The 15,246-nt window shown below is 42.2% G+C and overlaps 1 protein-coding gene across 4 annotated transcripts in view; it reads left to right on the forward strand.

The window, feature by feature from the left end:
- Positions 1 to 15,246, forward strand: part of DUS2 (dihydrouridine synthase 2) — a 51,436-nt gene that overhangs the window by 14,210 nt on the left and 21,980 nt on the right. For all 4 annotated transcript variants that reach the window (XM_058706196.1, XM_058706195.1, XM_058706197.1 and 1 more), the window contains exons 3-5: positions 11,267 to 11,312; positions 13,864 to 13,955; positions 14,757 to 14,800. In XM_058706196.1, the coding sequence (XP_058562179.1) occupies positions 11,267 to 11,312; positions 13,864 to 13,955; positions 14,757 to 14,800 (182 nt within the window). The remainder of the gene's footprint in view (positions 1 to 11,266; positions 11,313 to 13,863; positions 13,956 to 14,756; positions 14,801 to 15,246) is intronic.

A 15,246-nucleotide genomic window follows, 5' to 3' on the forward strand; every position in this document is an offset into this window, starting at 1 on the left:
TTTCCCCTTCCCCTCCCCCATGGGTTTCTGTTAAGTTTCTCAGGATCCACGTAAGAGTGAAACCATATGGTATCTGTCTTTCTCTGTATGGCTTATTTCACTTAGCATCACACTCTCCAGTTCCATCCACGTTGCTACAAAAGGCCACATTTCATTTTTTCTCATTGTCACGTAGTATTCCATTGTGTATATAAACCACAATTTCTTTATCCATTCATCAGTTGATGGACATTTAGGCTCTTTCCATCATTTGGCTATTGTTGAGAGTGCTGCTATAAACATTGGGGTCCAAGTGCCCCTATGCATCAGTACTTCTGTATCCCTTGGGTAAATTCCTAGCAGTGCTATTGCTGGGTCATAGGATAGGTCTATTTTTAATTTTCTGAGGAACCTCCACACTGCTTTCCAGAGCGGCTGCACCAATTTGCATTCCCACCAACAGTGCAAGAGGGTTCCCGTTTCTCCACATCCTCTCCAGCATCTGTAGTCTCCTGATTTGTTCATTTTGGCCACTCTGACTGGCGTGAGGTGATATCTGAGTGTGGTTTTGATTTGTATTTCCCTGATAAGGAGCGACGTTGAGCATCTTTTCATGTGCCTGTTGGCCATCCGGATGTCTTCTTTAGAGAAGTGTCTATTCATGTTTTCTGCCCATTTCTTCACTGGGTTATTTGTTTTTCGGGTGTGGAGTTTGGTGAGCTCTTACAGATTTTGGATACTCAGGCTAGTAATTTATGATAGAAAAGTAAGAGCAGGGCGCCTGGCTGGCTCAGTCAGTACAGCATATAACTCTTGATCTTGGGGTTGTGAGTTCGAGCCCCATGTTGGGCATGGAACCTACTTAAAATTAAAAAAAAAAAAAAAAAAAAGAAAAGTAAAGTAAAGTAAAAGAGTGAGAGAAATAGGCAAATTAAGAAGAACGTGTCAGGGAAGGCAAAAGTCAAGTTTGTCAGGTGTGACAGATGATGCATAGAAGTCCAATTGCAAAAAGACCAAAAATGTGTTTGATTTGAAAATCCAAAGTGCACCGAGATACATCTGACAGGGCAATGGATTGTGGAGTGAGCAGCAAATGGGGAAGTAGAAGCAGAGCTGCTCACTACCCCTTAGGAATTCAGGAGGTGAGGGGAGGAAAAGAGTACATGTAGGTAGTGGAGGCAAAAGAAGCTGGATGAAGGGAATTGGGTATTTTTTGGTTTTTGTTTCTTTTTGAGAGAGCACGAGCTAGCATGCAAGTGGGGGAGGGGCAGAGGGAGAGAGAAAATCTTTTTTTTTTTTTAATGTTTATTTTTGAGAGAGGGAGAGATTGAGAATGAATGGGGGAGGGACAGTGAGAGAGGGAGACACAGAATCTGAAGCAGGCTCCAGGCTCTGAGCTGTCAGCACAGAGTCCGACACGGCGCTTGAACTCACAGACCACAAGATCATGACCTGAACCGAAGTCGGATGCTTAACCAACTGAGCCACCCAGGCTCACCCCCCGCTCCGTTTTTTTGGTTTTTTTTTGGGAGAGAGAAAATCTTAAGCAGGCTCCATGCCCAGTGTGGGACCCCACGTCAAGCCCCACATGGGGCTTGATTATGACCTGAGCCCAAGTCAAGAATGGGACGCTTAACTCCTGATCCACCCAGGCACCCCTGAAGGGAATTGTGTTTGGGTGACTTGCATGTTTGCAACATAAGAGGAAGCACTTAGCAGTGAGGAGGGACCTGAAGATTCGGCAGATCAGTGGGGAGTAGGTAGGGCCTGGTCTTGGAGGGATAGATTCTAGATGAGGTGGTGGGGCTTAGCTCCAAGATAGGGCAAGGAGAAGAGTGGCAGGACCATAGAAGGCAGGAAAGCCAAGGGTTTTTTCCTGAGAGACTTGTTTTACAAGATGTGGGAAGCCAGTCCCACATCTTGGCAGTGAGGGTGGTGGGAGTGGGGTGGGGACCGAGGAAAGAAAGTGAGGGCATTTTGGTCTTGTTCCTGTGGAGAATGGGCTGGGTGTTTGCCTAGCAGCTAGGTGTGTATAGTCATACTGATTTTTAGCTTTATGGGAAGGAGATCTGCAAAGCTTGGCAGGGGATGCCCATGGCTGGGATTGGCATGCCAGTGTCTATAGCACAGCAGGGGCAGAGCCATCTAGGGTGCTAGCAAGGTGAAATGGGAGGGAGGGAGTATGTGTTGTCCAAATGTGGGAGTCAGAAAAGGAGGTTCCCGTGTTCAGGATCACAGGCTTAGGACCCGACTTCTAAGCAGTTTGTTGAAATAAAGGCAAGGAGTTCCAAGAAATGAGAGCTGGGCATCCATAAGCCTTCCAGGCTGCCAGAATGTGCTGAGGGCAGGCTGCTAGAATGTGCCTAGGGCAGGGAGGAACCTGTGTCCAGGGGCCAGTCCCAGGGAAATGTGGTAGTGCACTGAGCATTATTAATCTTGTCACTCATCCTTTGAGCCCACACTCAGGCCCCCAAGTGGTCAGCCATGGGTTAGATATAGCCTGTCCTGGCCTGCACCCTCCTGCCCTCCAGAAAAACCTCTTGGATTTAGAAAGGGATTGGGAGGAAGGAAGGACTGTGAGGACTCATGGACTGTGAGGGATTGTGAGGACTCGTGGTCTCAGAACCTGAGGAACAGGTATCAAAAGACCAAATCTCAGAGAACTTAACTTGTTTTGTTGGTTGTGATGCCCCCTTGGCATGTTTGATAGACGCTTACTCTGGGAGAGTCAATATGGCTTATGAACAAACAGAGGGGCCTCTGGAAGAGGACATCTAGGCCTTCCATCCAGGCCTATACCCTATGGAGAGCAGAAGCAAGCTGGCCAGAGACCCTTGCTTGGCATGGGTAGGTGGCTAGGGACTAGGCTGAGTACTGGATGTGGTGTGGTGTGGCGTAGTATGGTGCCTGGTGCCCCCTGGTGGATCTGGCATTTCTCTGCAGGCTGTCTGTGCAGGCTGGCATTTCTCTGCAGGATGATCTTCCTGGGTTCACATGAGGTGGCCCATCTGTGGATTAGTTAAACCACCCCACCCACTTCCCAGAACCAGAGTATAGGATCTAGGGCATACCAGGCATGCAGGCACCTCCTTAAAAGCCCTTCAGAGCCTTCAGCAGCTGGAGGTGAAGAAAGGATGAACTAGCTTAGCCAAAGTCAAGGGAGGAGTAGTCTGAATCCCTGCTAAGGTCTGCCACATTGATAGGGGTTTTCTAGGAGTTCCTCAAATGGCCTGTATCTATTCCTTTTTATAAAAACAAGGGGTCTCTAGTTGCCCAGACTGTGAGAGGACACCTACCTGTTAGATTTAAAACTTTTAATAAGCAAGATTAAGGGACGAGGCAGTGTTCTTAAGAGGCCCCGATGGCCAGAATGGGTACTTAAAAAATTTTTTTTATTGTGTTAAAAAAAACATAACATTAAATTTATCATCTTAACCATTTTTTTGAGTGTGCAGTTCAGTAGGGTTAAGTTGTGAAACAGATCTCTAGAACCTTTTCATCTTGCACAGCTGAAACTCTATACCCATAAAACGAATCCCCCTTACCTCATCTCTCCAGCTCCTGGTAACCACTATTCTGTTTTCTGTTTCTATGAATTTGACTACTTTAGCTACCTCCTGTAAGTAGAAGCATGCGATTTTTGTCTTTTTGTGACTGGCTTACTTCACTTAGGATAACTTCCTCAAGGTTCATCCATGTTGTAGAATGTGACAGGATTTCCTTCTATTTTTAGGCTGAATAATATCCCATTGTATATATATGCCACATTTTGTTGATGGGCATTTGGATGCTTCCGCCTCTTGGTTATTTTGAATAGTGCTGCTGTGAACGTAGATATGCAAATCTTTGAGATCTTGCTTTCAATTCTGGGATATATATAGCCAGAAGTGGGATTGCTAGATCAGGTGGTAGTTCTATTTTTAATTTTTTGAGGAAACTCTGTACTGTTTTCCCTAGCAGAGGCACCATCTTGCTGTTCCACCAACAGTGCACAATTCCTGCCCATCCTTGCTAACATTTGTTCTTTTCTTTTTTTTAAATTTATTTTTACTTTTATATTTTTATTTTTTAAAGTTTATTTATTATTTTGGGAGAGAGAGAGAGAGAGAGAGAGAGTGCACAGGGGAGGGGTGAGAGAGAAGGAGAGAGAGAGGATCCCAAGCAGGCTCCACAATGTCCGCGCAGAGCCTGATGGGGGACTCGATCTCACAAATGGTGACATCATGACGTGAGCTGAAATCAAGAGTCAGATACTTAACCAACTGAGCTATCCCTTGGGCCCCTTTGGTGTCTTTTCTTTTCTTTTCTTTTCTTTCTTCTTCTTCTTTTTTATTTTTATTTTTATTTTTATTTTAAATAGTAGCCATCCTAATGGGTGAAAAGTGATAGTTCATTGTGGTGTTAATTTGTATTTCTCTGATGATGAGTGATGTGGAGTATGTTTTCATGTGCTTGTTGGTCATTGGTGTATCACCTTTGGAGAAATTTTTCTTTCTAAGTTTATTTGTTTTGATACAGAATGAGATAGAGAGAGAGAGAGAGAGAGAGAGAGAGAGAGTATCTTAAGCAGGCTCCAGACCAGTAGTGCAGAGCCTGACGTGGGCTCGAACTCATAAATGGTGAGATCATGACCTGAGCCAAAACCCAGAGTCTGTTGCTTAATTGACTGAGCCACCCAGGAACCCATGGAGAAATTTTCATTCAAGTCCTCTGCCCAGAATAGATAATTTTTTTAAACTTAAAAAAGTATTCAGATTTATAGATAATTTGTTGTATGTCTATACTTCAATAAAAAATAAAAATTTTTTTAAATAAAATTTTTAGGGGCACCTAGGTGGCACTGACAGGGTCAGGAGCCTGCTTCGGATTCTCTCTCTCTCCCTGTCTCTGCCCCTCCCCCACTTGCTTTCTCTCTCTCTCTCTCTCTCTCTCTCTCTCTCAAAGTAAATAAATAAACTTAAAAAAAAATAAAAAGGATTTAAAAAATAAAATTTTTAGAAAGGGAAAAAATTAGGGACTCCTGAGTGGCTCAGTCAGTTAATCGTCCAACTTCAGCTCAGGTCATGATCTCATGGTTTGTGGGTTTGAGCCCCATGTTGGGCTCTGTGCTGACAGCTCAGAGCCTGGAGCCTGCTTCAGATTCTGTGTCTCCCTCTCTTTCTGCCCCTCCCTGACTCGCGCTTGTCTCTCTCTCTCAAGAATAGAAAATATTTTTGGGGCGCCTGGGTGGCGCAGTCGGTTAAGCGTCCAACTTCAGCCAGGTCACGATCTCGCGGTCCGTGAGTTCGAGCCCGCGTCAGGCTCTGGGCTGATGGCTCGGAGCCTGGAGCTTGTTTCCGATTCTGTGTCTCCCTCTCTCTCTGCCCCTCCCCCGTTCATGCTCTGTCTCTCTCTGTCCCAAAAATAAATTAAAAACGTTGAAAAAAAAAATTTAAAAAAATAGAAAATATTTTTAAAAAAAATTAAAAAAAAGGGAAAATTATAGGAAAGTTGCAGGAATAGACAGTATCCATATACCTTTTGCCCAGATTGACCTATGGTCAACATTTTTGCTTGATTTGTTTTATAAATTGTGCTGTATCTAATATATATATATATATATATTATATATAATGTATATATTTTTTCTAAAAATAAAGTCTTTTTTTCTGTACTGTTATGACATAGGCATCATCTTCAGCAAGTTTAACATTGATACAATACTTTTTTAAAATCTACCTTCCATGTTCTAATTTTGTCAGTTGACCCAACTTTGTTCCTCTAAGCATTTTTTAACATCTTTATTGAGATATGGTTGTATGCAGATATGTATATGTACAGAATTGTGCATCCATCACTACAGTCAATTGTTGAACATTTTCATCACACCAAAAAGAAACCTTAACCAAAAAAAAGAAAGAAATCTCTTATCCGTTAGCAATCCCTCCCCATTTTCCGTCTCTCCCAATCTCTGGAAACTATTCTACTTTCTGTCTCTATGGATTTGCCTGTTTTAAACATTTCAAATAGATGGAATCATACCATATGTGGTCTTTTATGCCTGGTTTCTTTCCTGTAGCATAATGTTCTTAAGGTTCATCCATGTCATCGCATGTATCAGTGCTTCATTCCTTTTAGTGGCTGACTAATGATTGTATGTGTCCACCACAATTCAGTTATCCGTTCATCAATTGATTGACATTTGGATTTTTTTTTAAGTTTATTATTTATTTTGAGAGAGAGAGAGTGAGAGCTTGTGTGCATGCATCTGACTAGGGGAGGTGCAGAAAGAGAGGGAGAGAGAGAGTCCCAAGCAGTCTCCACACCATCAGCACAGAGCCTGACTTTGGGCATGATCCCAGGAACCATGAGATCACAACCTGAGCCAAGATCAAGATGGACATTCAATTGACTGAGCCACCCAGGTGCCCCAAGAGACACACTGGTGATAAACTTTATGACCAGCTCATACAGAAAGCAAGCCCAGTAGAATGGAGGAGATGAAGGTGCAGGGCATATTTTAGACACAGGAGCATAACATGTGACAGACAAAGAAGAATAAGCCCATACATGAATGATAGGGCATTTTATTTTATTTTATTTTATTTTATTTTATTTTATTTCATTTCATTTCATTTATTTGAGAGAGAGAGTATGTGTGAACAGGGGCGGGGGCAAGAGAGAGAGAGAAAGAGAAATTTTCAAGCAGGTTCCCTGCTGTCAGCATGGAGCCTGACGTGGGGCTCAATCTCACAAACTGTGAGATCATGACCTGAGCCAAAATCAAGAGTTAGGTGCTTAACTGACTGAGCCTCTCAGATGCCCCTGATAAGGCATTTTATTTTATTTTATTTTATTTTAATTTTTTTAGTATGCTAACTTTTTTTTAAATTTAATTTTTTATTTTTTTAAATTTACATCCAAATTAGTTAGCATATAGTGCAACAATGATTTCAGGAGTAGATTCCTTAGTGCCCCTTTCCCATTTAGCCCATCTCCCCTCCCACAACCCCTCCCGTAACCCTCAGTTTGTTCTCCATATTTGAGTCTCTTATGTTTGGCCCCCTCCCTGTTTTTATATTATTTGTGTTTCCCTTCCCTTATGTTCATCTGTTTTGTCTCTTAAAGTCCTCATGTGAGTGAAGTCATATGATTTTTGTCTTTCTCTGACTGACTGATTTCACTTAGCATAATACACTCCAGTTCCATCCATGTAGTTGCAAATGGCAAGATTTCATTCTTTTTGATTGTCGAGTAATACTCCATTGTATATATATACACCACATCTTCTTTATCCATTCATCCATCGATGGACATTTGGGCTCTTTCCATACTTTGGCTATTGTGGATAGTGCTGTTATAAACATTGGGGTACATGTGTCCTTTCGAAACAGCACTCCTGTATCCCTTGGATAAATGCCTAGTAGTGCAATTGCTGGGTTGTAGGGTAGTTCTATTTTTAGTTTTTGGAGGAACCTCCATACTGTTTTCCATTGTGGCTGCACCAGCTTGCATTCCCACCTGATAAGGCATTTTAAAAATAAATGTTGTGATCAGGTACCTGGGTGGCTCAGTCGGTTAAGTGTCCAACTTCAGCTCAGGTCATGATCTTGCGGTTTGTGAGTTCAAGCCCCATGTCGGACTCTGTGCTAATAGCTCAGAGCCTGGAGCCTGCTTCGGATTCTGTGTCTCCTTCTCTCTCTACCCCTCCCATGCTCATGCTCTGTCTCTTCTCTGTCTCTCAATAATAAATAAATGTTAAAAAAAATTTTTTTTAAATTAAGTGTTGTGGGGCTTCTGGCTAGCTCAGTTGGAAGAGCACTTGACTCCTGATCTCAGTGTTGTGAGTTCAAGCCCCATGTTGGGTGTGAAGCCTACTTTAAAAAAATTAAAATTGGGGCGCTTGGGTGGCTCGGTTGGTTAAGCGTCCGACTTCGGCTCAGGTCATGATCTCATGGTCCGTAAGTTCGAGCCCTGCGTCGGGCTCTGTGCTGACAGCTCAGAGCCTGGAGCCTGTTTCAGATTCTGTGTCTCCCTCTCTCTCTGCCCCTCCCCTGTTCATGCTCTGTCTCTCTCAGTCTCAAAAATAAATAAATGTTAAAAAAATTTTTTTTTTAATTAAAATTAAAATTAAATTAAATTAAATTAAATTAAATGTTCAGAACATTGGATAGCCATGTGAGGAAAAAGTGACTTAGAAATGGCCTTAATTTTCAGATAAATTAAAAAGCTATATTAGTTTTAAAAAGAAAAAACAATTAAAATTATATTCTTAACCATACGATAGAGATATATTTAGCAATGAGAAGGCACTGTTCATGGCAAAGTTAGGGTGGTCTCTTCTATAAAAATAGAATGTTATGTCTGATAGAAATTGAGTTTTGTAACGACATGGATGGAGCTAGAGAGTATTATACTAAGTGAAATAAGTCAGACAGAGAAAGAAAAATACTGTGTGATCTCACTGCGTGTGAACTCTAAAAAACAAAGCAAATAAACAAAAAGCAACAGAGAAAAGAGAAACAAACTCATAAATACAGAGAACAAACTGGTAGTTGCCAGAGGAGAGGAGGTAGGGGGGATGTGTGAAATAGGTGAAGGGGATTGAGAGGTACAGACTTTTCGTTATAAAGTTACAGGGTTGAAAAGTATAGCATAGTTCCCTAAAAGGAAAAAACAAAAAGAAAAGTACAGCATAGGGAAGAGAGTCAATAATATTGTAATAACTTTGTGTAGTGACACATGCTAACTACACTTCTTGTAGTGAGCATTTCATAACATATAGAATTGTTGAATCACTATGTTATAGACCTGAAAGTAATATTATATGTCAGCTGAGGTGCCTGGCTGGTTGAGCAGGGAGAACATACAACTGGTGATCTCAGGGTTGTGAGTTCAAGCCCCATGTTGGGTGTAGAGATTACTAAAAAATAAAATCTTAAAAAAAAAATGATGTCAACTATGTCAATTAAAAATAGAAAAAAATGGGGTGTAGGTAAAAAAAAAATTGAGGAGTGGTAGTGATATAGGAAAAGTATTTGTGATAATAGAGACAGAAAAACTCAATATGAAATTTGACAAAGAATAGACTTTTTCCTGCAACTTGTATAGATGTAAAAGGCAGTTTTCTACAAAGATTCACAGATGATAAACTGTCCCACTTGGAAAAACAATGTTTGTTTTCACTAATTAAGGAAATACAGTGAAAAACAAAACAAAACTATGAGGTTCCATTTTATACCCATAGAACTAACTAAAATGAACAGTGGTGTTGAGGGTACGTGAGTAAGCGGACACACTTGTGGTTTTATTGGTGACAATTTAAATGAATTTCTCCACTTAAGCAGTTGAGAAAGGTTTTGTGTAAGATCTTGTGTAAGGTCTGTGTAAGGTCTTGAGGTTTCAGCAGATGTTAAGTGAGAACTTGCAACGTGCTGGATGTTGGTGATTTGAAGACAGTACCCAGGCCCCAAAAGCTCTTTTGGTATGGTGGGGCAATGGAAAAGAAAATAAGACATCTCAAGGACCATTTTGCCTTAATTCCTCCTCTTGGGACTCAGGCTACCTGGCCTGGGTCCTCAAAGCCTATTCTTGTGTGGACACAGGATCCTCCTCGGGGGGGTTCACAGTCTAATGGTAAAGATATGACAGGTGTATCTATAACTGGCATATGAAGAAGTAGTAAAGGTGGACTCGGCAGAGGGTGGTTTGGGAATCCTGGGGAGGACAAGTTATTGCTGGCAGGGCTGGGGCCCCAGCACGGGCCACCCTTGCTTTACCCAGCTCCTCTCCAGCCAAAGCCCAGCCTGGCTGCAGAGCTGCTGCTGCTGCTGCTGCTGCTGCTTCTTTTTAATGTTTTATTTATTTTTTGAGAGAGAAACAGAGAGAGACAGAGACAGACAGAGACAGAGAGAGAATACGAGTGGGGGAGGGCAGAGAGAGAGAGATGGGCAGAGGATCCAAAGTGGGCTCCATGTTGACAGCAGAGAGCCCAATGCAGGGCTCAAACTCACAAACCGTGAGGTCATAACCTGAGCTAAAGTCGGACACTCAACAGACTGAGCCACCCAGGCACCCTTGCAGAACTTCTTTTTATGAGTACAGGCCACTCAGTGCTGCCCACTTGTCCCCTTGCGTTTTTGCTTGCTCCTGCAACTGAGATCACTGGCGATAGGGGTCTGGTTGGGCTCTGTCCATCCCTTGAGACACCACATTGATTCTTGGGGCTTAAATGGCATCTGTTTATCCATAACTGTTTGGTAGTGGTGATTTGTTTGGCCAGGCCTGGTGGACATTAGATACTTGTTGACCTGACTGCAACATGGAGTGGGGAGCCACAGAAACACCAACAGTGTGTACTAACCTTGATGATGAGTATGCTAGGGGGAGCCCCACGGATGCTGTAGGTGCCCTTTGGCCACTTTAGCCCTACGTGCTCCCCTGAGGGAGCAAAGGCTATTGTGCCTACCTGGCTAGAGTTGCTGAGGCTCATGGGTAGTCAGTATGGGGATGAGGACCAGGGGACAGAGTTCCTTCCTGTATTTTTCTCAACCCCCAGAACCCCTGGGCATAAGTTTCTGGGAAGTGTGACAGGTGCCTGGCTCTTGTGATTTATTTTACACATTTGTTGAAATGATCGCTGAACAAAGCAAAACAGTTGTCTCCTACCAAGAGGCAGAGAATCTCAATCCTTCAGGAGACATCAGCTTGTCATTCATTTTCATGATACTGATTTTGAAGAAACCTCTTTGTCCTTTCTTTCCCGAGTCTGTTTGAATATGTCCAGAGCTAAAGAGCTCACCCCTTTTGTTTCCACACAGTATGACCCATGTTGGACAGGAGTTTTAGACTCAAATCTTCTCCCTCTGCTTTTATTCACTGGTCCCGCTTCTGTCATTTGGATATTTCCTAGCAGCCCTTCATTGTCTGCTGTTTGTATAAGGATGAGGTGCGAGGTTCTTTGAGGGGATCGACTGGAGCTGAGATTAGTAGGTGAGGAGAGTGTCTAGGTGTCCGTAATCTGGGCCGTTGTCTTGTCTTTGGCTCCCTGAGTGGCTCACCCTTTCTAGGCCCCCAGCATCTCCAAGGGCCCTGGGAAGAGCAGCTGATTGAGGGTAGCTCACTCAGGCTCCTGCTTGCCATGTTTAGGTGAGGAGGTCAGCACTACATTTCCCCAAAGCCATAATTTGTTGTTAGTAGTAGGGTGACAGGCCAAGTGACCCCCATTAGGTTTGTGATGAAGGTCCCTCCCCCTGTACCCATTACCTACATGACCAGCACTGACAAATGCCCTCTGATTCCTCTGCAGGAGCTGATTGACCTCAAGATGCTTCAGTGCAAGAGAGTTGTTAATGGTGAGTGCAGTTCTGGTCCCAGGATTGTGCATGTGCCTGGTCAGGGCCATGCAGCACTATCACTGCCCTTGCCTGCGGTGACGGTGTCCTTCCATTGTGCTCCTTTTCTGGCTGTGTAATTTTGTGGATCATGTGCTCCCTTGAAAAGAGTCACTACTCTCCAGAGACTGTGACAAAGAGCCAGATGTGGAACAGGCTGAGATAACCTTCCATCACAGGCTTGCTGGCATAGAAATTGACATAGAAAAGCCTTGGGCTTGGGATGGCTTCAGCATTGTTCCTGGCTCTGCCACCCGATAGCTGTGTGACTTTGGGCAAGTCATATGACCTCTCTGCCTCCATTTCTTCAGCTGTAAAATTGAAATCAAAATCCCTGCTTTACTTAAATCATAGGGTTGGAGTGAGAATCAAATAAGATAAGGTACATGTAAGTACTTTGCAGATAGAAGTGGTTGTGCTAAATTGTGGTTTTGCTGGTGCTTTATTGATGAGGCTGATTCTGTTTTGATTAGAATTGTGGTATTGTTTGAGGTTTTCGAAATGTACGCACGTTTGTGAAACCTTAATATCAGTTTGCCAGAAGTTATGACTCAATTTTGTCTTTAATTGTTTTAGATTTATAGTTTTTTTGTTATGAAAAATTTATTATTATAGACCTGTATAACCTAGAAAATGAAAATCCCCCATAATCTCCTATTTGAAGAAGTAATCACAGAGAGGAATAATGTATATTTTTTATACATTTAGTAAAGCGTGTATATAAAAATAGAACATGTTTATATCTACACCCTTTCTTAGGATCAGGCTGTGCATATTTTGCCTCTTACTTTTTTGCTAGGACATTTTCCCATGTTAGTACCTACAGATAACTATATCAGAATTGATTTCATCCGTGCTTTAACAGGGGTTTCCGGTATTTTGCTGTTATAATAAAGCTATTGTATAAACACACTGAGTTTTTGTGGTTCTTCTCCCAGTCTCCCTACTGCCAGTCATGAGCCTGTACTGTGGGAATTCTTTTCAATTACCGCTCCCAATGTGTCACCACCTCTATCCTACATTTTTAACCTTCTAATCTGTTTAGTGCTGGGGTGATAATAACTGGTTCCATTTGTGGAAGTGCTTGACGTGTATTAAAGATCTCATTTATTTCTTAAAATAAATGCACAAGGTAGGTGTACTCTCATCTGCTACGTTGGATCTCTTTCATGTGGCAGTCATCTTTGAAAGCTAATAATGGTAGTACCTACCATAGAGCTCTGTTCTGAAGGAGCATATGAAATTCTTGTTATTTGCAATAGTTCTATAAAGTTGCTTTGAAACCCAAACTAGCAAATACTGAACCATTGTTCTTAAGGGAAATAGAGGATTAGATTCCTGCGAGCCTCTGGTCACAACATTTTCACCAACAGATCAATACATAACCTTGTTTTATGTGTGTTTCTACTCCAGCATTGAACTCACAGCCAGCAGCACTACAACTTCATGTTAGAACAAAGGTTATTTGATATGCATTTTCTCCAGAAGGCACTTCACATCCTTTTTGTGCTTAGGAACACTAGATAGCACTTCAGCACTGTGCTTGGGACCATTTTAAATGGTGGGAGCAACAAAAGGCACATAAATGTGGCATTAAATATACCACCATAAGGACATTTATTTACAGAATGACAGCTGAAACAAGAAGGTAGAGTATTGCCTTGTTTGATCTCAGCTGGGAAGACATGCATCAGGTGACCGAATATTTTTTGGTAGTTCTACATATTGATTTTGGGGTTATAGGTACATTTTAGCAAGCAGGCAAATCTGCAAGTACATAAGTCCACATAATGAGAGTTGACTGTGATTGAATAAATCTCCACTCATAGTACTTAGCACATGATAAATAATTAAGTAAGAACCACTAAGGGGCGCCTAGGTGGCTCAGTCGGTTAAGCGTCTGACTTTGGCTCAGGTCATGATCTCACGGTTCGTGGAGTTCGAGCCCTGCATTGGGCTCTTAGCTGACAGCTTAGAGCCTGGAGGCTGCTTTGGATTCTGTGCAACCCCCTTTTTCCCTCTGCCCCTCCTCTACTTGCACTCTGTCTCTCTCCCTTTCTCTAAAAAGTAAACATTAAAAACAAACAAACAAACAAACAAACAAAAAGAAAGGGCAACTTTATTGAACTTCAGAGTGACATCTGGGAAAATATGGGCCAAATCTGAAACATAGACAAGGTTTCTTGTATGTACATTTTTTTCCAGTGTTTTAAAAATTGTGAAATGTAAACACTACACCAAGATAGTGCATAAAACACAAGCATGCAGTATAACAAATAGCTGTAAAGCAATCAACCATGTAACTAACCATCACCTAAGTCAGGGAAGGGACCATCATCAGCACCTCAGAAGCCTCCATGTATACACTGATTTCTTTTAAGAATTGTGTGTACTTCCAGTATCCCTTTTTCCCCTTCAAAGTGATACTTTTGCTGTGTTTTCTTCCAGGGAATAGGCTAGGTTGAACTCGCTTCCTCATTGGGTGACCCCATGTGTTTGTGTTTTCTTGCAGAGGTGCTGAGCACTGTGGACTTTGTTGCTCCTGATGACCGAGTAGTCTTCCGCACCTGCAAAAGAGAACAGAGCAGGGTTGTCTTCCAGATGGTATGAGATCCCAGGGCTGAGCGCCCTCCCAAGGCTCACCCATCTTTAAACGGCTGGGCTCTGTTGCATAGTTGTGGTTTCCTAAGACTCTGCTTTAATGTTTTTCAAAGATTTGTTCATGCGCAATTACACTGGTAGAAACAATTTAAGGAAATCAGGCCATAGTTCTCTGTTACATGCCTCCAGTGTCAAGTTTAATTTCCTTTCCAAGTTTAATTTCCTTAATTATTTGTTTGGCATGACTTAAATATTTTTACCCCCTACAATTGGTTATTCAGTTCATGTTCTTTGTTTTTGTATAGTCTGTATATATTTCCCATAGAAAGAAAATTAGGTTTCCTCAAGAGTAGTTTGTTCATGTTAGGGTTATAATGACTCCTAGTGCTCTTCTCTCACTTTGGGCATTTTTGGTGACTTTTCAGAAATAGGTTTTGAATGATGTTTAAAATTTTTAAAAAATGCTAAGAATAATGGGGTAGACATGATAAAGCAAATATAGCAAAATGTTAATTGTAGAATGTAAGTAGTGAGTATATGAATGTTCACTATAAAATTTTGTTAACTTTTTTATATGTTTGAAAGTAATCACAGCTTTGAGGACATTTTTTAGCCCTTCTAAGTCCAATTTTTACCTCCGACAGCCAGTCCAGTGGGCTGGCTGGCTGTTTAAGAGAATGCCAGCAGATTCTATTTGTGGCTGCGTGTGCACGCATGCGCACGTATGGCATGCACAGATGTGTTTGTCTATGCATGTGTTTCTGTGTCAGGGATGGTGGTTGATGCAGCCTCTTGTGTTCCCAGGGGACTTCAGATGCAGAGCGAGCCCTTGCTGTGGCCAGACTTGTGTAAGTTCTCCCTTTGGGATTGCCTTGCCTCTCCTGTGAAGCTTTACTATTTCTGGTGACTTTGGAGGTGACCACCCTCCTGACTCTTAACTCATTACCTTCTCTTTCCAGGTGAAGAATGTCTGTTTTCTTTTTCTTTGTTTGTGGCATTCAAGGGCGGGCCTGGGACTCACTTGTACCCACTGTGCCCAGATCCCAGATAACCTCTGCTTGGGTGACTATTTTTTAGGGGTTATTCATGGATTTCCAGGGATTCTTACGACTATGAGCCCTAAGGTTTTAAGTCTCATGAAATGTAGGTAAGGCTCATTGCTGCCTAAATTAATGAAGGTGGGAGTGTACTGTGGTTAAGGAGATAGGCTTTGGAGTCAGACAGACCTGGGTTGGAATTCTGGGTTGCTGCTTGCTGAGTGACCGTAGGTAAGTTACTTAACCATACTGAGAAC

The sequence above is a fragment of the Neofelis nebulosa genome, chromosome 17 (genome assembly GCF_028018385.1).
Source record: "Neofelis nebulosa isolate mNeoNeb1 chromosome 17, mNeoNeb1.pri, whole genome shotgun sequence".
NCBI classification, from domain to species: Eukaryota; Metazoa; Chordata; class Mammalia; order Carnivora; family Felidae; genus Neofelis; species Neofelis nebulosa.